Source organism: Castor canadensis, chromosome 11 (assembly GCF_047511655.1).
Source record: "Castor canadensis chromosome 11, mCasCan1.hap1v2, whole genome shotgun sequence".
NCBI lineage: Eukaryota > Metazoa > Chordata > Mammalia > Rodentia > Castoridae > Castor > Castor canadensis.
The window spans coordinates 45,726,545-45,749,074 of NC_133396.1; the positions used below are offsets into that span (position 1 = coordinate 45,726,545).

The 22,530-nt window shown below is 43.4% G+C and overlaps 1 protein-coding gene across 1 annotated transcript in view; it reads left to right on the forward strand.

Annotated features, from left to right (window-relative positions):
- The first annotated feature begins 10,265 nt into the window (after positions 1–10,265).
- Positions 10,266–22,530, forward strand: part of Nxn (nucleoredoxin) — a 131,176-nt gene continuing 118,911 nt past the window's right edge. The window contains exon 1 of the mRNA XM_020157936.2: positions 10,266–10,684. Coding sequence (XP_020013525.1) covers positions 10,313–10,684 — 372 coding nt within the window. The 5' untranslated portion in view covers positions 10,266–10,312. The remainder of the gene's footprint in view (positions 10,685–22,530) is intronic.

The following is a 22,530-nucleotide window of genomic DNA, read 5'->3' on the forward strand; positions in this document are numbered from 1 at the left end:
GTGAGTTCTTGCATTTTCTTTTCACAGGTCTTGAGTTGTTTAATTAATAGTTCTTTGGTTTTTCCTTTAATTACCATTTCATCTTCAAGTTCTGAGATTCTGTCTTCTGTTTGTTCTATTCTGCTGGATTGGCCTTTCGTTTTGTTTTGCAGTTCTGTTTCGTTCTTTTTTCTGAGGTTTTCCATATCCTGGCAGTTTTCTTCTTTATTGTTGTCTATTTTTGTCCTGAGTTCATTTATCCATTTATTCATTGTGTTCTCTCTTTCACTTTGGTGTTTATACAGTGCTTCTATGGTTTCCTTTATTTCTTCTTTTGCTTTTTCAAATTCTCTATTTTTATTGTCTTGGAATTTCTTGAGTGTCTCCTGTACATTTTGGTTGACCCTATCCAGTATCATCTCTATAAAATTCTCATTGAGTACTTGTAGTATGTCTTCTTTTAAATTATTCTTGTGGGCTTCATTGGGTCCTTTGGCATAGTTTATCTTCATTTTGTTGGAGTCTGGATCTGAGTTTCTGTTCTCTTCATTCCCCTCTGGTTCCTGTACTAATTTTTTGCTGTGGGGAAACTAGTTTCCCTGTTTTTTCTGTCTTCCCGTCATTGTCCTTGGTGTTGTTACTGTCCCTGTACTGTGTGTAATTAAGTATTTTCTAGCTTGTAATAATAACAATGGTAATATTTAGAATGGAAGAGTGAGCTGAGATGGAAAGCAAGAAATTAAAGAAAAGGGGAAAACAAATATACAGACAAGAGGGAGAAAGCAGAACAAGGTATCAGACAAGAGAGTTTCAAAGGTATAAACAGGGAGTGTTAGTGTACTAATCGACAGTAAGCTGGTCTGCGTCTTCCCAAGCCGCATGGGCGCCGGCCACTGGCGGCCCCGGGGGCCTCCTCGGTTCTCCGTTTAACGTGAAGTGCAGATTCTCTGCACCGGCTGGAGGTGTGGAGGGTCAAAGTTATGCCTTTTCTCAGTGATTATGCCTGCAAAGTGTGTCTCCAGCGTCTCTCCAAGATTTCACTATAGGAGGCTCGCTTTCTGCTTCCTCCCTCTAGCTGCCATCTTGGCTGCTCCAATGATAGACTCTTGATTGGTCCTCTTGCCTTCTGCCTTGCTCTTCTCCAAATCATCCACAGAACCATCTTGCAGCATGAAAACTCCATCACGTCCACTGCTCTGACTTTTCCTTGTGCCAAGACAAAAACCTCAATTCCAGTGTGCTGCTTTTCAACACACTGTGCCCAGGAAGACATGCATGCTTCAGTCCAAATTTAGCTCTTACTGGACTATGTCCTCCCAGATGTCTGCTTTCCATATTCTCATTTGAATCTAGAAGTGATGCATCAAAATTACTCTTTTTCTTTTCCACCCTACAGTATTGGGGTTTGAACTCAGGGCCTCATACTCACTGGGCAGGTGCTGGAAATATTATTATTTTTGCCATATTGAGGATTAAATGGAATTATTCATAATACCCATTTTCTTTAATGTTTGAAAGCTGTTTGGGTCTTTTGACTATCATTTCTTTCCAGGTCATTCTTGTGCTGTCAAGTGTCAAGTGTTAGAAAAACTGGCTCCTACCATAATTCTTTTTGACTTTGACCTGTGATAGCCATGATAGGAAGAAAGGTTTCCATGCTATTTGCAGTGACAGACCCTGTGATTCCTGTCCACTGCTGGTGGGTGGTCTCATATTTCTGGAGAAGATGTCCTCCTCCCAGAACTGTTTTGGAGTTTTACTTTCTCACCCATACCCCCAATTCAGATCTGTGTACTTTTTTTTGTGCTGTTGCTTTGGCTTTGTTTACCGAAAGCTTTTGGAAATGTGGCGAACAGTCTGGCTGTCTGGTGGGCTGTTAGGACCCACTGCAGACTTGGTTGGTGTGTCACATTCTTAGCTGTACCTGCAGTTAGAGTCACAACGGTGTCATCAGCCATCTGATGTAAGCCTCAGGTTTCATCTGAAAAGCATTGGAGGCAAATAGAAATATGAATAATTTTTTCCTAGCACCTTTTACATACCACAAGAAAGTCAGAAAAGACTGTAGGGCATGGTGGCTCACACCCATAATCCCGGCATTCAGAAGGCTAATGAGTTTGAGGCTAGTTTGGTCTACATAGCAAGACAGTGTCTCCAAAAAAAAAAGGAGAGGAGAAGAAGAACTAGAATCCAGAGTTGGGGGAGTAGCAATGTAGCTCAGTGGTAGAGCACTTGCCTATGCCCAAGGCCCTGGGTTCCATCCCCAGCACTGTAAATGAACAAAACAAAACAAAAACTACCCTAGAGACCCATCTGCTTTACTAAGGAATAAAATGAACAATAATTTTGACTTCTCAAAACTCCATATCAAGTTGGTGTAAGAAATATGGGCATCATGCTGGTGGAATGATTCAAGTGATAGAGTGCCTGCCTAGCAAGTGCATGGCCCTGAGTTCAAATTCTAGTACTACCAAAAGAAAAAAGAAATATAGGCACCATACTTCTACTGTAACCACAGAGGACAGCGCCCTTCTTTCCCTTCCTTCACTTCAGCTGTTATCACATCTCACCCTTCCATTCTGCTTCACTCACCTCCATGCCAAGCAATGCCCCTTATCAGTGGAAGCCAACTTTTTAAAAAGGGAAAAATTAAACAGATGCAAAAATTGTAATAAAATATTAATCTATAGCTAAAATCTTTTACAGATAACTCCAATGAAATGGCCTAAAATTTTTGTTTCAATCAATTTTTATTTCAGTGTTGTTGGATCAATTTTCTTTCTTTCTTTTTTTCATTACTGGGGCTTGAACTTAGGGCCTCATGCTTGCTAGGCAGCATGCCCCCAGCATGCTTTAGATAGGGTCTTGTGTTTTTGCTTTGGGCCAGCCTCAGACTGTGTTCCTCCTACCTTATGCATCCTGTGCAGCTTTTTATCAGTTGAGATGGGGTCTTGCTAACTTTTTGCCTGAGTTGGCCTCAAAAAACAATCCTCCTGATCTCTGCGTTTCAGGGAGGTTGGGACTATGGGCATGAACCACCACTCTCAGCAAAGATCAATTACTTCTTTAACTAAGTGGACTTGGAAAAAAATAATTTTATCATCCAAGGGTTCATTTTACACTAACAGCTTGGTTATAGTGGAATTTTGTTTGTGTCAGTGAGTGTGTGTATGTGACATTTTCTTTTCTCTTTCTTTTTGAGATTTCTGCTAGATCTTATTCCTTTCTCCACATATAGTATCTTATTCTTTGAATAAGTTCTCAATTAAAAATTCAAAAACTAGTTTCTTCTTGAATTAGAATAATACCTCCCATATTTTTCTCACATCTATTCGAAGTCTTTCAGTTCCCTTCCCCAAGCAACCTGTTATTACTTCTAAAATATATCTTTCCAGATATAGTTCATGCAAGAGGTGGCACAGTGGTCTAAGTGGTAAGAGCACCTGCCTAGTAAGCATGAGGCCCTGAGTTCAAACCCCCCCAAAAAATGAAATACAGATGTATTTCATGCATGTGTAAGCATTTTATTTGTATTTTCTCCACTTAAAAAAATTACAGGTAGGTAAATTACAAGGCTGGAAGTATATCTCAGAGTAGAGTGCTTGGCTAGTGTGCGCAAAGCCCTGGTTTCCATCCCCAGCACTGCAGAAAGAAAAAAAAAAGTGGTAGCCTCATATATCCCACCTATTTTGTACCTTACTTTGCTATATCTTAGGGTTATTCACATCAGTGTATGTGATGGTTCATTTTATGTATCAACTTGACTGGGCTATGGGGTGCCCAGATATTTAGAGGTAACTAACTGATTCTTCATTTGTATGTGTTATTCCTATTTACCAAGTGGCCTGAAAAGCTGCTAGTTTGGGTTTTTTTGTTTGTTTGTTTGTTTGTTTGTTTGTCATTGTTTTGTTTTTCTTTCGATTTAGTGCTGGAGCTTGAACTCAGGGCACTTCACACGCTGACCATGTGCTCTACCAGTGAGCTATTCCCCTGGCCCAAGCTGCTAGTTTTGAGTGAGATCCAGACCAAGAGAAGGCTCTGCAATAGGTTTGGCCTGCTGTGTGAGCTGCTCTGCCACTTGGGCCATATGATCCAGCAGATTCATGGTATTTGAGGTATCAGCATCAGATAGGATGCTGTTTGAAGCCTTCAGCAGGGCCCAAAGGTAAATCTCAGTGTGGGCCATTGCTTGGGAGCAAAGCCCTGCCATCCTTTTGAGAAACAGCTGTTGGTCTGCTACTGGGCCCTACAGACCAACACTTCACCATGGGCTACCAATTTGCCATGCTGTCTGAGCTGCCCATATCATGAACTGGGTGCTATCCAACCCTCCAAGCCAAACAAACAGCACCCTATCATCACATGGCAATGATATAGATATGATTGGGACTGAGCAGGCCTTGAAGGCACAGGGAAGTTTCATGGAGACGTGGCCCAAAGGCCCTTGGTCCCCATTCCTGCTACACTGTTTTCCAGCCTGTACCTGTGGCCTCATGGGAGTTCCCTATGACCAGTAGGCCGAGGAAGAGGAGACGGGTTCTGGCTTACAGATGGCTCTGTGTGATTAAACAGACAGCCTGAAAGTGGATAGCTGCAGCACTCCCATTCTTTTCTAGGACACTGCTGAAGGCAATGGTGAAGGGAAATTCTCCTGGAAGGCAGGATTTTTTTTAACCAGTGCATCCAGTTGTTCACTGTGTTAGGAAGGAGATATTGCCAATGGTGACCAGGACATTTGGGGAAGAGATATGTGACTAAACCTCTCTGAACAAAAACAATGTGAGGCTATTTGTGTCCCAAGGGAATGCTTACCAAGAGGTGACCTCAGCAGAAGAGATTCTAATTAAATGGATCATATGACCTGTTCTGTGGCTACCAGTCAGTCCTTTCCCCCAGCCATCCCTGCCATACACCAAAGTCTCATGAACAAAGTGCCATGGTGGCAGGAATGAAGGACAATGAGTGGGCTGAACAACACTCACCAAGGCTGCCCTGGCTATGGCCACCAATGAGCACACAATCTACCTGCAGCAGAGACAAACACTGAACCCCTGATATGGCACCATTCCCTGAGGTGATGAGCCAGTGACCTGTGGCACTGGACCATTTTCATAATGGAAGGGGCAGTGTTTTGTCCTTACTGAAACAGTCACTCTAGAAATGGATTTGTCTTTCCTGCATGCAAGGCTTCTACCCAAATCACTATCCATGGACTTACAGAATACCTTACCCATCATCATGATAGTCCACAGCATTGCTTTTGACCACAGGACTCTTCACAGCAAAAGCGTGGCAATGGGTACCTGCTAATGGAGCCCACTGGTCTCATCACACTCTCCATCCTCCTGAAGCAGGTAGCTTGATTGATACAAATGTTGAATAGCTGTGTGTGTGCGTGTGTGTGTGTGTGTTGGGGCAGTGGTGCTGGGGATTGAACTCCAGCCCCAATGTGGCACTCTACCACTGAGCTAATCCCCAGCCCTTAAATGGCCTTTGGAAGACAGTTATATCACTAGCTAGGTAGCAATAACTTGTAGGTCAAAGTTCCCCAGAAAGATTCATATGCTCTGAACCAACATTTAATATAGGATACTATTTCTTTCTCTTACATCTGGGACTCACAGGTCCAGGGTGGAAATGCACATGCCGGCTCTTACCAGCTCCTAGTGACCTACCAGCAAAAGTTTTGCTTCTTGTTCCCACAACTTTGTGCTTTCTTGGCCTAGGTATTTTTCCAGAGAGAAGAATGATTCTACCACGAGCTATGACAGTCTCCACTGAACTAGAAATTAAGACTTTTCAATCATTTTTGACTCTTCCCACTATGGAATCAACAAGCAAATAAGGGAGTTATTGTGCTGGCTGGGGTGGTGATTCTTAAGATTGGACTACTCCCACAGGGCAGGGAAGGAACAGCATGTCTGGAGTACAGGAGGTCTCTTAGAGTATCTTTATATTACCATGCCCTGTGATTAAGGTCAATAGATGACTACAATAATCCAGTCCAGACAGGACTACTAATGTCCCAGAATCTTCAGGAATGAGGATTTGTGTCACTCACTACGTAAAGAACCATAGCCAACTGAGGTGCTTGCTGAAGGCAAAAGGAATACAGAATGGGGGAGTGAAAGAAGGTAGCTATAATACCAATATGTATGGCCAGTTGCAGAGTAACTGTATGGCTATTCTTATGGCTATTTCTTCCTTATTTTCTTATGAATGTGTGTGTGTGATATCTGTTTCTTCCCTCTCATTTTTTATCATGTAACATAGGATAAATTGGATTTTGTTTCATAGTATTTAAGTATTGTTAATTTTGCATCGTAGTGTTTAACTTATCAGATATCAGGAAGATTAAACATCACTGAAAGACTTTACCTCTTTTTCTTGGGAAATGGTTAGTATATTTTGCTTATATGCAGAACAGCTTAATCAGTTGGGTAAAATTAGGACTCATTATTGTCTTTAGTTGGAGATTAAGTATTGTTTAAGGAACTGCATATGGGTGCCAAAGTGACAAGGGACAGACTTGTGATAGTTAATTTTATAAGCTTATTTGACTGGGCCATGGAGTGCCCAAATGTTTGGTTAAACATTATTTTGGGTGTGACTGAGAGGGTCCTTCTGTGTGAGATTAACATTTGAATTGGTAGAGCAAGTAAAGCAGATTCCCTGCCCCATGTGGAATCTCATTCAACCCATTGCCACCTGCATAGAACAAAAGGCAGAGTAAGGGAAAATTCACTCTCTTTTTACTATTTTGGAGCTGGGATGAATATCCTGCCTTTGGACTTGAAATCTGATGGAAACTTACACCATTGGTTCTCCTGGTTCTCAGGCCATTGGATTCAGACTAGAACTGTAGAACTGTATCATTGGCTCTTCTGGGTCTCCAGTTGGCTGACTTCAGATCTTGGGACTTGTCAGCTTCCATAATTGCATCAGTCAATTCCTTATAATAAATCTCTTTATATATATATATATATATATATATATATATATATATATATATATACACACACACACATATATATACACATATATACATATATATACATATATACATACATATATATGTTCTGTGTTTCTGGAAAAGCAGATAGATTCAGTGTACATAAAATATTAATTATTTTTAATAAGCAGATTTCATTTTGAGTGACAAATGTGTCAAAATTTAATCATCTTTATTGATACACACTTAGGTTTTTCTAATGTCCCCAATGTAACAATAAATATGTGTACACACACACGTCATGTGTACATATGCTACTGTGCCTGAAGATCAAAGGCTGTGATGTAGGAATCTCAAAGGTGACAAATATATATTTGTCCTGCATGTGTTTTGTATGACAACATATGCCTTAGACTATAAGTTCTCAGAAGAAAATCTTGTAATGTATACATTCTTTACGATGTCTGGCAGGTTGTGGTTCCTTAGCACATATTTTAAAACAACAATAGCTTGCAGAATAGCCATCAATTCATGTAACATAACCAGGTAAATCCCAGCAGAGACAGTCTCTTTAAGTGGGCCTCTTCTGCTGCATAAGCAGAGAGAGTACTGCTTTCCACAGGCCAAAGGACATTGGTTAATTCTTTACAGGAAGCCAAATGAGTCTCCTTGGGCTTCTTCTTGTAACAAACATCCACTAGGATTATGATTTGGAATCATTTCCATTGAAGATCCCCTCTTTCCACACCCCTTTAAAGGCAGCTGCAAGATTTGGCTTCTAACCAAAGTCTGCTGTACCAACAATTCTCTAAATTTTATTTATATTTCATGTGCAGTATGTTCGAGCTCTCACTTTCCCAGGTGCCAGATGCTGGTTTGGACACACTCCAGTGGAAAGTGCTTTCCTATAAAATAATGAAAGTAAAATGCTGCACAAACCGCCTCATTATATCACACTTGCACCTAGTCTACCAAAGCTAAGTACACTAGCAGTGATGTCACCGTTTCCCCCAATTCGCAGTTCCCCCAGTTTCCTCTTCACCTACCTCTGCTTTAAATGCTTTGTCCTGAGGCTCCCGTAGGAGGTAAATATCTATAGTCCTTCGTGTATGCAGTGTTCATTTGCAAATGTCCAAGTGAAGGAATCTACCTATCCAATATGCTTTCAACGGTGTCTAATCCATGTACCTACCCAGTGGAGGTAAAATATGATCTGGATGAGAAGATGTAGCGTTTTAACCCATTTACAGGATTTTAAAAACAGGGTTTCTTTTTTTCAGTACTCAGGGACTACACATTAAGCCACTCCACCAGCCCTTTTTTTGTGATGAGATTTTTCGAGATAGGGTCTTAAGAACTATTTGCCTGGGGCTGGCTTTGAACCTCAATCCTTCTGATCTCTGTGTCTTGAGTAGGCAGGATTACAGAAGTGAGCCACCAGTGCTGATTTAAAAACAGGATTTTTAAAGAAATTTAACATATGGTCTATTGATAAGTTTAAAGCATTTTCACAAAAAAATAAATGCTTCCTTGTGTCTTTTTATTTTATTTTGTTTTGTTTTGTTTTGGTGGTACTGGGGATTGAACTCAGATCCTCTTGCTTGCTAGGAAGGGCTCTCCCACTTGAGTTACACCCAAAGTCCTGTGTGTTTTATAACCCTGCCTCTCTAGTGGCTGGAGTTTTAAGCATGACTCTCCTAAGAACTAACATGGAATTTGCCTTTGCCATAGGGTTCTTACTTGCTTAAAGGCAGTCCTCAATCCAAAGATCCTACTTATGAACTGAGCCGTTGGTGGTTACTAAAGGAAGTGCGTATCATTCGTAGAGATTACTATCCTACTCTGGACTTTCTTCTCAGTATTTTCACTGGTTTGTGTGTAACATTTCACTGAGCTGAAGACCTGTACGATTCCTTGTTCTACCTTAGACAAATGGAGAACTTTAAGGGCATGAATTTATGTTCATGCCAGAAGCTTGCATTTATGTTCTGAATTTTAAACGATCTCCTATAGCACACTTTATGATGTGTGTGTGTGGGGGGTGTGGAGGTGGGGACACTCTGTAATTAACAAACGTGTTCTGCCAGCATCTCTTTTCACACCTGGTGCTCCGATACAAACTATTTTTTACTCCTTCCATTAGATGGCGATAGATGCCCAAGAAACAATTTCCCAAGCCATGAAGGGCTGAGAAGGGAGATTTTTTTTTTTTTTTTTCCCTTGTCACTGAGTTGTTGGTAGCTGAGATGATACATACGGATTGTCCTCTTTGGCGGTTGGGCATGTGTACATTTTTGTACTGCGTGTGAGTAAGGCTGGTGGAGAACGGGAGGACTTGCCACAAGATCACCTAAATTTAATCCAGGTTCTCCCTAAACATTAGAAAGCATCTTGTCAGCTGGGACAAAAAAGTCCTCAGAATTTTTCTCAACTACCAACAGTTTATTTGAGATAAACTGTGAATAGACGAGCAGTCAGCACTGATTTAGAGACCCGGCACCATCTGTTGCATGCATTTGTGGAGCTAGAAGAGAGTTACTTACCAGTGGATAATAGTCGCAGCGACCTGTGGACTGAAACCCCACACTGTGACCTGAATTCTCTCGCGTGTCTAGCACCCCATCAGAAGCTACATGAACAATAGAAGAGGCGATGTCTTCCAATCCACTTAGGATAGAGAACACAAAAGATACAGGGAGAAATAACTGCTGAACAAGACCTAGCCTGATAAAGAGACATCGGTGTAGTGAAGACACTAAATCCTATCAGCTTTACAAGAGGTCAGTGGGGGTCCGAAGTGGCTTATGGCTTTGTGTAGGGAGTAGAGAAGGAGGAAAGGAACAGGAAGAGGTGCAGAGCTCGCGTGATGGGTAGTAGGGGGACCTCTGGAAAAGTCTTAGATTTTAGAACTGGGCGATGAGAATAGGGTGCAGGGGTGCGGTTCTGCTTTTGTGCAACCTCAGAAAGCGCGGGCTCAGTGGACCCTTCTCCGGTCTTCATTTAGGCCGGCGCATTCTGATACTGGTGGAGCTAGTCGGGTCAGGTTTCTTACTTTGGCCACGTACTGCAGGCCTGCGCCCCCGCGCCGCGGCGCCAGCTGCTGTGGACCTGGCTGGGCGGACCCTGTCGGGGCGGCCCGCGAAGTCCCAGCCGGCCACGGAGGGGGCGTGGCGAGGGCTCCAGGAGGGGGCGTGGCGTGGGCGGGCCGGATGGGCGGGGCTTTCCTCTCCCGGGCCCTGCCACCCCCGCCTCCGCCGCCGCTGCCGCTGCTGCTGCTGCCGCCACCGCCTTCGCCCGCTGCGCGGACCAGCGAGCCGGGTAGCCGCCGCCAGCTCGCCCGCCCGCCCGCCCTCCCGCGTGCCTGGGCTGTGGTGGGCCAGGATGTCGGGCTTCCTGGAGGAGCTGCTGGGCGAGAAGCTGGTGACGGGCGGTGGCGAGGAGGTGGACGTGCACTCGCTGGGCGCCCGAGGCATCTCGCTGCTCGGGCTCTACTTCGGCTGCAGCCTGAGCGCCCCCTGCGCGCAGCTCAGCGCCAGCCTGGCCGCCTTCTACGGCCGCCTGCGGGGGGACGCGGCGGCTGGCCCGGGAGCCGGGGCTGGGCCGGGGCCGGGGGCCGGGGCGGCCGCGGAGCCCGAGCCACGGAGCCGCCTGGAGATCGTCTTCGTGTCTTCGGACCAGGACCAGCGGCAGTGGCAGGACTTCGTGCGGGACATGCCGTGGCTGGCGCTGCCCTACAAGGAGAAGCACAGGAAGGTGAGCGGCGCGGGCCTGTGGGCGCTCCTGGCCTCGGGGCGCAGCCCGCGCGCTCGCGGGAGCCGGGGCCTCACCGCCCCCACCGTGCTGTCCCCCCCGCTCTCCTTCTCCATCTCCGCAGGCTCATCCCCTCCTTGCCCCTCTCTGCGCCCGCGCCCCCATTTCAGGACTCCACCGGTTGGGGCTCTTGCAGCAACTCCTGGATGCTGGTGCCAGGTTGCGCCCGCGCTGGGAAGTTTGGCACCCTGTGGGCCCCAGGACCCCGGCTTAAACTGTGACCCCAAGAGCCCTCCGTCGCGTGTTGGGAGCCTCGCATAGGGGTGACTCTTTGGGGTCCCTACTCGGTAGCCCTCAAACCAGACGTGCGGAAAGAGGCCTCATCCCTCAACCACTTGACTCCCAGCGGATACCTGTAGTTAGTAGGGGAAGGCGGTAGCCCCCTACCCATAATGCCCAACCAGGAAGTTTTCTCTGCTTTCCTGGGGCCCCTTCCCCTGTGACTAGGGACCTGGGGGCCAAGTTGGAGCTCAGGCCGCCTCTCACCCCGGAGAGACCGCAGCTGACCCTAGCTCTGGGCGAGAAAGGAGCTCAGTCCTCTGCCCTTCTCCCTTTCCTCGCCGCCCGCCCCCCCGGGCTGAATTAATGGCCACCGGAGAGCTTTTCATTGTCTAGCTGTCCAGCTATCCTCCCAGGCCCAGGAACAGCCTGTCCTTGTAGGTCCCTTAATTTCGTGACGGGTAACTGTTGTCTTGGCATACTTCGAATTAAATGCAGAACCGATCCCGGCCGTGCAGATTGGCTGGAACAACGAGAACTTGGGGGAAATTTATACTTTGCTGTCAACTTCTCATTCCTGCCTGTTTGCTGCTGAAATTAGTTTGGGTTTCGGAGTGTATCTGTTAGATGAAGATGTCTGTTTCAATAAAACCAACTCAGGACATTTTGTAATGAATGGCAACAGAGAAAAAGTTTTGGCGCACTCTTCCTTAATTACTGTCTGATGTCCCTTTCTGAAGAGAATGGCAGTTTCTGGGGTGGACAGGAGAAAGGCTATTCTGGGGGCATTTAGGTTCCTCTAGGGAGGATGGTAACGCATGCCACGTGTTTCTTTTACGTGCATAGAATCTTGTTGAGAAGTATGATTTAGATTTAGTGAGAGCGAAAGGCTTATACTGTGACCTCAAATGTCTGCAGTAAATCACCCATCCCAAAGCAGTGTAAAGGTACAAACGGGAGACTTAGAATGAAATACAGCCTCACAAACACAGTTTGTAAATTTAACACTGGAAAAACATGGGTTCCTGTAACTACCCAGAGGCAAGACTTTGCATTGTAGCCACTTTTTAGGTTATTTTGTCCATATTTGATTTCTATGCTTGATAAGGTATGAATATACAGAATTTTGGGAACCTTTGTTTTCCTTGGTGGTTGTTTTTATGGTCATTTTGAGAAGAAATAATGTTCAGAAAGTGATTTACCTAAAAATATTTTCATACTTATGGCACGTTTCTGTTATAGACCAAAGTCTGTTTAAAATAATGTCCTTATTGGGCAATACAAATGATTTCTAGCTTTTGAAAACATGGTAAAATGTTACAGACATAAGGCCTGTTGTATTTTTTACAGAAGGGGAAATAAAATTACTGGATAGTAAAAATATGGAGCAAATTGAGATGCTTTGGAAATGCTTAAAACTTTTCCCAAAAAAGGAGTGTGTTTGATATGACAGAGGCCATGCCTGGCTCTCTCTACCCTGGCCAGTCCCTTTGCATGAAAAGTGTTCTGTAGTCCTAGTCTGGACCCACTGATCCCACTCCGGTGGGCATCTGGATGACACAGCGCAGGCTTTCATTTGAAAATACAGTTCAGAATGCTGGACGTGCCTAAACCATGATGCGTTAACATCTTAAACATTTATTTTTATTTTAAAAAAATTTTGTGGTGCCAGGGGTTGAATCCAGTGCCTTGTGCGTGCTAAACTCAAATTCCACCATGGAGCTACAATCCCCAGTCCACTAAATTTATTTTTTCTCAGCATTTTTCTAACTGACATCCTATAGCTCACTTTGTTCTCTAATCAGACCAGTTTTGAAGGAGGTGGTTTCTGCCCCTCAGTGTTGGTGGATAGGCAACTCAAGATCTGATCCCAGAAAACATTCTTATCTGTGGTGATACATTTCAGCTAAAAGGCTGCAACTGTGTTTCTTATGGGAAACATACATTGGAAATGGTAAAAGCTGAATATTCATTTTGAAAGGAATTATTTTTACTCTTGAAACCAAAGAGTGTAAAACAAATTCCTCTTCTATTACTGACTTTTTGTCTCTCTCAGCTTGAAATCTGGTTGGGTAGAAATATGTGATTTTGTGATGCTAATTTCATCTTACGAACAATAAAAAGTTAGGGCACCCCCAGTTCAGGGCCCTGGATGGTGAACACTTAGCTTTTGTTGATGGATTTTATCCATGCTGTTCCCCCAGCCATAAAAATAGCTTTAAAGAAGGGAATTTTGTTTTACAGTGCAGGGAAACCAAAGTTCCAGCTTACATTTTTTTTTTAAGTTCTTATTAACATTCGTTCTTTAAAACCATTTGTGTATGTCTTCCCTTTGGGATAACAAAGGATATGGTTCTAATTAGTTATTGGCTGGCATTTCTCTAAGAAAATTGAAAAATTATGCTGGGGAAAGAAAATGCTGTGTGGTATTTCTTTTCTTTCTTTCTGTTTTTTTCTTCTTTTATTAATTTCTCCTTTATATAGTAAGAAAGTCTGGGGATGACCATATATGTTCAGCCTACATTTTGCCTGTCTCCTTTCACCTCTGTTGGAGCTGTGATAAAGCAGTAAGTAAAGGGATTCCAGCCTTTTTTTTTTTTTTTTTTTTTTTTTTAAATTCTGTATGGAAAGTTTTCCTGTTTCTGCTTGTTTTAGTGGTAGGTACAAAAGTAATTGAAGCTTTTTAAAAATTTTTTTGGCTTCCAGAACACACACATTATTATATAGCTATATAGAAATTGTAATTAGATGATAATAGAACTTTGAGTGCATTTGTAAGAACAGTCTTGTTAGGAAACCTATAATCCTGAAGTAAAGGCGGCTGGGCTTGTTTTAATAAGTAGTTTGGTAGACGTTTTTCAGATTTCTGAAGAGAGAATGTGATGAATAGTTGAAAATTGGTGATGATTTGGACTTTGGGGATTTGGCTCGTCCCTTTAGAAGAGTATAAGTTACTCAGTTGTCAAAACTGGAGGACCCATCTGCAGGATCAGCTCAGGGATCATGAAGTGAGGACCAGTGTTGGTTTTAAAGCCACAGAAGCCAGCTTTGCCCAGGCTGGATGTCTGATGGAAAACATTTGGTCATTGTGGGTGTGCTGACATCAAAGACTGCAGACCAATGTCCTCTCTCTGGATAAGTTTATTGGGCTCCGGTCTAGTCCTAGAATTTTCTGTGTGACAGAAAGCGGAAGAGGAAGTCAGGGTGGGAGAGTGGCAGTCAGGAGGCTGAGGTCCAGCATCTGGGAGCACCCAGGAGCCATCCCGTAGCTGTCCTGTGTGGGCTGCTTGTCTTAGCCACCATGGCTGGTTCTTTGGATTTAACCTAAGTCAGAGGCATGGCCAGGGAGTTCACCTGAATCCCTCTGACTCTGTGGGTGGGATAAGATCTGGTGCCAACGCAAACAGTCTTTGAGCTTCAAGTCCCAATACCATAGTCAGCAATAGAATACTGACACATCACCTTGTCTTTTCTTTTAATTAATTTTTCAAATGGTGAAAGATGGCAAAAAGAGATACATTTGAAAATTAAGAGGTGTCTGCTTTCCTCCTAAGGAACCTGGACCAAGATAGGCTCCCACTGGTGACGAGGTTTCCGGGACTTGTATCAGTCTAATAAAAGACAGCATTCCAGTTAAAGTAATAAAAGTGGCAGGGCATGGTAGTTCATACCTGTAATCTCAGCCACTTGGTAGGCAGAGCTAAGAGGATCCCCATTCCCAGCCAGCTCAGGGAAAAAGTTAGCAAGACCCCCATTTCAGCACACAAGTTGGGGTGGTGGTGCATGTAGTATGGCTGTGTAATCCCAGCCACACAAAAGCCCTAGGTATGAGGACTGCGGTTTGAGGCTGGTCTGGCCAAAAAGCATGAGACCTTATTTTAAAAATAGGTACAAGCAAAAAGGCTTGGAGATTTGGCTTAAATGGTAGAGCACTTGGTTAGCAACCTCAAGGCTCTAAATAAATACAGAAATAAATAAAGTAATAAAGGCAGTGTTCCTGGAGATGCTTTATTCTGTGTTCCATTATATATGTGCTTTTTAATCTTCTTTGTGTAATGAAGCAGTCTAGTGGCTAAAACTAGATTTTTTTTGTGGCACTGGGTTTTGAACTCAGAGCTTCACACTTACAAGGCAGGCATTCTACCACTTGAACCACTCCTCCAGCCCTTTTTTGTGTTGGGTGTTTTTGAGATAGGGCCTCGTGAACTGTTTGTACAGGCTGGCTTCAAACCTAGATCCTCCTGCTGTCTGCCTCTTGAGTGGCTAGGATTATAGGCAGAGCCACGGGTGCTCAACAAAGTACAGATTCTTTTGTCTTCCTGAGTTCAGATTTGGGGTCTGCCATTTTTTAGTTGTGTGTCCTTTGTGTAAGGTACCCTCCATCTCTATGCCACAGCGTTCTCATCTGCAAAATGGAAATGGTAATAGCATCTGCCTTAAAAGACTGTTGTAAAGACTGGAGTAGCGAGTGTGTGCCTGGTGCGTGGTAATTGCTCAATAAATACTGACTTTCACCATTTGTTGATAAATGATCATAAAATTGGTAATCCATTTCACAGACTGAACCTTTAGAATGTATCACGTCACAGAATTACAAAACTGTTATTAGGTGTATTTTTTTTAACTTTTCAAACCAATGACTTACTAATACACAAGGGGATATCATGAAGAAAGTGAAAGTATTGCCTTGTAAGAGGTTAGAGTTGAGGAGAAAGACCTGGAAGAATGAAACAACAAAAGCAAATGCTTATAAAACAATACTGCTCCTTGAAGTTCTGGGAGAGTACTGATAGGTTCTGAGCTTGTGAAGCTGGAGACAGCTGATCACTGAAGCCTAGGTATGATGAAGGGTAACAGTTTAAAGGTGATCAGGTGTTCTTGAGAGAAGTTATGGACTTGGTGATCATCCTATGGTTTGCCAAAGCTATTAGGCGTGTCTTCGCCTGACCCTGGCTACTCAGTCCGGGTTGGGTAGACGGTGAAGAATCTCCACTCTTACGTGGGAAATGGACAGTATGTTTCTTGAGCAGGAGAAACCCCACCCTCCTGGAGCTGACTCCCTTCCCAGCTCTGGAATGCTGTAGGATAGGTTTGCCCAGACACGTAGCCATAGGGTTAACCCTCATCTTTCCTTAGCGGCTGTCTAGCACTTGCTAATTGACTTGTCTTCTGATAGGAGTTGGAATGTGAGCCAGAGCACAGAGGAAGGCAGTGGGTTTTGAGGTTAGGGCCATTGATTTCATTCTACCCGATTATCCCCCATCCCTCTCTTATCATTCTCCCTTTTGGTGAGAGGCCTGTTTTAATATGTGCACAAATTGGAGGAAGGAGGCTTTGTGTTGTAGACAGCTGGGGCGGGGGGGAGGGGCAGGAATGAACAAGTCCCTCGGGGGTCTTCTTTTTTCCTAGTAGGGCTTGGGGGTTCCAGGGCTCCAGCTGCCCCTTTCTGAAGTAGATGTGGCTCCTGACCACATGATTTCATTTCAGGGGAGAATGTAGTCTTGGCATAGGTTGTGTTTTCTTTCTCCACAATCTGAATTCCCAGGGGTGCATGGTGTTAACCACCAGGGTGCTTAGTTTTCTGTATTTCATTAATTTGCCATTATGCTCATTCAAAAGCACTCAGGGAAAATGCCTTTGAATTTAGAATCTTTTTGTGAATCCTGACTTTCATGAAGTTCTTCTGTACTGTTGTTTTAGACCTTGCCATTATTTTCAAAGTAAGTAAAGAGTTCTTGAATCCCAGGAGCCATCCTTGATTCTTCTCCACTGCTCACATCCTGAAGGCACCAAGCCTGGTTAATTTAACTCCTTAATAATTCTTAACTCTGACCCCATCTTGGCTTGAGTTCAGATTTCTTCCAGATTACTGCCTACCAATAGCCTTATCCCAACCCCCCCACCCTTGTTCTCCACTTCTAATCCTGACCCCTCAAATGGTTCTCCAGGTCAGCATATCTCTCATGGTCCAGGTAAGCGTCCATTTTTAAAAAAAATTTCCAATCAATAACACACTCATACGTGGCCAAGCTGCACATGACTGCATGTAGTTTGAGCTGCATGTAATTCCTCGTGTGAGTTAATAGTGTACAGACTGCTTGTCCTGGTCAACAAGGTGAGCCCATCACCTTGTTGGATCACGAACTTGGATGTAGCAGCTTTGTGGAGCTGCTGTCATAAGTGTTTGTAAGCGTTAACTCATCATTTCTGTTCTTAATAACCTTGTTGTAGACCAGTGACAAACAACTAGCAAGCGAGCACATGGGGCTTTGGGCTCCACCTTGAGCAGCACTGCTCTAGATTGTTTCCAGAATGGAATGACAAATTCAGAAACACAAGTCCAGCTGGAAGTGTAATTCAGTGGTAGAGTGCTTGCCTAGCACATGCACAAGGTCCTGGGTTCTTTCCCCAACACAAAGAAAAACAAAAACACCCTCCTACCTTGGAGTCATGTTAAAGCTCAGGAATTGGTTTATACTCTTTTTTTTTTTTTTTTTGGTGGGACTGGGGTTTGAACTCAGGGCTTCCTGCTTGCAAAGCCGGCACTCTACCACTCAAGCCACGCCTCCAGTCCAGTTTGTTCTGGTTAGTTTTGGAGATAGGGTCTTTTAAACTATTTGCCTGGACTGGCCTTGAACCTCAATCTTCAGCCTCTTAAGTAGCTAGGATTACAGGTGTGAGCCACCAGCACCTGGCTTATTATATACTCATCTTGGTCAGCCAACTGTCTTCATAACGAGATGTTGGCAAGTCCTGGATTTTCTGTGAGAGTTTCATCAATTTCAGATCTTTCTCCAGAGACACATAGCAATCATACATAGTTACATGTACACTGTCTCTTTTCCCTCTAGGTAGAGTGTTCTGTGAGCTCCTGTAGATCTTATCCAAGACATTTTTCTTGGTCTTTTTTGTTCGATTGTAATCAAAGGACAGGAACCAAGCAAAGGGTGGGGGAAGTGATCTGTGCTGAGAAGTCCTTCATACTTCTAATATCATACAAAGCAAGTATGTGACTTTAGATTACTAACATAGTGGTTTGCAGAGCCTGTGAGTTGATATATGGTTTAATTGTTACATAGCTGGATGTTAGCATTGGGCCTTAATTGAACTGTGTTAATTACATGTTCTCTGTACAGTTTGTGGGTTTTTTGTTTTGGTTTCTTAGTGTGCTTTTTTCCCCAGTGCTGGCGATCAAACCTAGCTCCTTGCTCATGCTAAGCAAACATTCTACCACTTAGCTACACCCTATCCCTTAATGAGCATTTTTAAAAGCTCTTAGATGAGCAAATAGATGTCCCAGCTGGGAGAGCCTGGTGTAACTGTGTTGCCCTATAATTCTGTGTTCAAAAATAGGAAAAGGCTTGACTCTCCCTTTTTGAAATGTCAACTATCTCAGTCCAGTATAGTCTCGTGTGCAGACCTATCATTCTGTGCTTTTATATTTCATAAATAGCTTGCATTTCTCTAGCATTATTCTTCCACAGAACTCAAAATGCATGCATATTACCTCTTCCAGCAACTAGTAATCAGTGGATATTAAGCGTTTTAACTTTTCAAAGTATGTTAAGAGTCGGAGAATTGAAGCGAAGAGAACTGACGATTAGATCCAGGGTCACGGTGTTGGATGAAAGAGCTTGGCTGACGTCCCTTAAATTCAACTCTGTCCTTTCTGTTCATGAAATTGTATCTGAAGAAACGCTCACATCCAACAATGCTTCATGGGAGAGGAGGGGGGCCGGGCAGTCTCTTCGGTGTGAATTCGCTCTGGGTCTGCACAGAGCACTCTGAAATGAGATAGAGGAGTTTAACTGCCTGACACATTTGCTATTACTTGGAAGACGGGAGAGCCCGGACTCCTTTTCTGCTGCTGCCTTCCCGAGGAGGTGGTGGTGGTGGTTCCTAAAGGCCTTTCTAATGATTTGGCTTTTTTTAGTCCAGCCAGTAAAGTGCCCCCAACTCCCCTTCATCCTATGCAAGCCTGCAGGCTGCTTTAGTGCTTTTGTTCAGAGACAAAATTGAACTTCAGGTATCCTGCCGAGATCCTAGGACTGAATCAGTCTTCCCTTTTATGAGGTTTTCACAAACGGCTGTTCTAACTTCCAGTGAAATCTCAAACATGTGCTTTCTGCTTTCTGACAAGGAAGAAGTATAGTAATTGAAAGTCACCCGAGTGCTGTTATTCTGGAGCGAAGCCTTGCAATGGAAACTTTTGTTCAGGGGCATCTGTGATTAAAAGCAAACGTAAATTTTCTGCTGGCTGGTCATAGCTCTTAGACCAGATAGTATTATTTTTGTATGAGCTACACATCAGAAAATCCTTTCTCAAAAACAATTTAAGTTTAATAGTTCAGGACTCCCTTCTATCAAATCTGCCACTCACCCCTCTGGCTCCCCACGGTATTATTTCCACATAGATGCTGATTACAGGTAAGTTCAAGTAATACTTCCCCAGCTAATGACGCTTTTATCTTGGATTGTAATTGAATAGTCACAAAGCAGGGTGTGGTGAGTCTCACTATTCTATGGGAAAGGTTGTCTTTGTTTTCCTGGGAGAATTTTATCCAGATGCACTAGCTCTACGGTTTTTTCGTTTGTCTTTCTGGGTCAATATCCTTGGAATGAAAATCTGAATAGATTTAGTCTATTTATAATCCCAAGATGTTGCCTTTTTTCCCTTTAAACATGATCAGGTCAAAATAGTTTTCTTTTGATCATGGTGGCTCTGAGCGCAGCTGCCTCATCTGTTACTCATTTTTCAAGGTTTGATGTAGAATATAAAGATTGGGCAGAACAAGGTACAATAGGGAAAAATTTTAGTGCGACCCTCGAGTTCCAAATGGGCATGAAGATAGGTGTGAGTGTAGTGTTTTTTTTCAGCTCTAGGTGTGAACTTGAATGCAACTTTAAGAAATCATTTATACTCATGGGCCTTCAAAAATACCCCGTTATTATAAGTCAGTATTTAAAATATATTGTATTGCTGATGAAGAAAGAACATAGACTCAGGATCCAGAATTCCTAAGATTGTGTCTTGGCTCTCAATTTCTAGCAGTGTGACTTTTTTTCTTTTTTCTTTTTTTGGCAGTACTGGAGTTTGAACTCAGAGCCTCACACTTGCTCTACTGCTTGAACCATTCTGCCAGTCTAAGTTTTATAATTTCTGTGTCTCTAGTTTCTTGGTCAGTAAAATGGAGATAACAGTACTCATGTCACTGGGTGGTAGTTAAGAGTTAAGTGAGTTAATATATAAAAGGTGATTAGAGCCATGCCTGGCACATAGTAGGTGTTTATCTCTGGTGCTTGGTATTTCATTCCACATTTTATGGTTATTCAGATTGTAGAAGGGAGGAATTCTCAGCCTTTTTACTTCTTTGTACTGTTTCTCCTATTCTAAAGTACCTAGTTATTTGCATCTGGTGGTCTATCAGGTAGCCTGGCTTCTTTTTGGTTTCTTACTAGGACAGCAATAATGGCTGTCAGTTGTTGGTTTGATGACACATCCTGTTTTTTTATGTTTTAATTTTTTTTTGGTGTTGGGATTGTATGCAGGGCCTCATGCATGCTAATTTCTCCCTCTTCCACCTCCCCCTACATTCCTGTTTTTGAGTATAACTTTAGTTCCAGATCATCTTTATGATAGATCACTCAAGTGCTCATTTTACTGCCTAGATCCCATTTGCTTCTATCAGCTTGTCATGGGTAAGGGAGAGTGTTCATATTTCCCCTGTCATTCATTTTTAAACTTCATATTATAGGAAATTTTACATATCACACAGATAGGGAAAACAGGACAGTGAATCCCAGTGTCTGACCCAGATACACAATCATCAGTCACCAGAATCCCCACTGTGTTATTATAAAGACAGTCCCAGACATCATATTATTTCCTTCATAAACATTTCACTAAGTAAGTAACTCTTTAAAAAAACATAGCCACAATATATCATACTTAAAAATATTGGCAAATAGGCAGCCAATATTCCAAATTCCCTGATGGTCTTATACTTTTTTTTTTTTAACCCCCACAGTTGGTTTGTTTGAATCCAAATGATATTTAATCTATGCCTCCTAGGTCTTTTTGTCTTGTTTTGTTTTTTTTTGACAGTACTGGGGATTGAACCCAGTACTCATACATGCTAGGCAAACACTCAACCACTGAGCTACATCCTAGCCCCCTCCTAGGTCTCTTAACTTGTAGTTTTCCCTCCCCTGTTTCCTTGCAGTTCATTTGTTTTTCCTTTCCTGGCTCTGGGTCTGAATTTGCCACATTCCTGATGTTTCTCTTCATGTTCTTCTTTTTCCAGGTTTGTAGATCATTGACTCCTGGGTTGGGAAGGGTCCTAGTCTCCTAGAGCTGAGAAGTGCAGGTTTTAGGTCACCTTGAAGGCTGGTGGCTCAAGGACTGTTGCCATTCCCCATTTCTCCTCTCTGCTTGTGTCTGTGTGGGCCCTGGCTCCTGGCAGGCTGTTCCTTATAGTGTCATAAGGGCCATCAGTGGCTCTGGGTTTCCTTTCTGTCCTCTCAGAACCCAACAGAAGAAGGCTAGCTTGGTCACCCTCCCCACTGCCACGATGTGGAATACCCTAATTGAGCAAGCCTGAGGCACACCCATACCTGTGTCCTCAGAGGGTGGGGTCACAAATCGGGGGGACTGAATATCAGCAAGGGGGACTCATCAAGGGAAATCAGGGCATGTCACCTGAGGAAGTAGGCCCAGCAAGTGGCTGTCCATTCTGCACGTATTGTCTCCTGAGGAAAGTCCACACTGACTTCAATCATCTCCTCCCAGGTGATCTGTTGGCCTTCACCTAGATAGAGGTTAACTCTTGTATTTCAAATGCAAGATTCCATTGGTTCTTGGGTCATTTCTCATATGATGTGACCTCATCATGCTGACACGTCTTATCTGAGCTTTCTTCAGGTTTGCCTGGGACCTCTTTCTTTTTCTTTCTTTGTGGTGCTGGGGATGGAACCTAGGGCCTTGCAAGTCCTAGGCAAGTGCTCTACCACTGAGTTTCACCCCCAAATCTGCCTGGGACCTCTCTTAAAGAATAGTCCCCACACTTGAACACAGACTCAGCATGTTTGAACTCTGAGTCAGGCACAAAGGATAAGTGGTCTCATCTCCTTGTCCCAGATCTTACCTTTTATCTTTTTTTTTTTTTTTCTTTTTCTTTTGGCAATACTAGGGTTTGAGCTCAGGGCATCATCCTTGCTAGGCAGCTGCTCTACTGCTTGGGCCATTCCACCAGCCCTGTGTTGGGTATTTGGGAGATAGGGTCTCGCCTCCCGAGTAGCAAGAATTATAGGAGTCACTGGTTCCCTTGCTCCCCCCCATCTAGATCTTAACTTACCAGAGCTTACTATCACCTTAGCTTATCTGACAATCACAGCACACAGGTGTTGACCCACAACATTTTAGTCAGCCACAAAGTCATCTTTACTGGTGGTATATCTGAATAATTGAGAGCAGAATCCAGAACCTCATACCTCTCATTTTCAAGAATGAGTTTATTTAGATCTGACCAGGTTTTTTTTTTTTTTTTTTTAACTGGAGTTTGAGCTCAGGT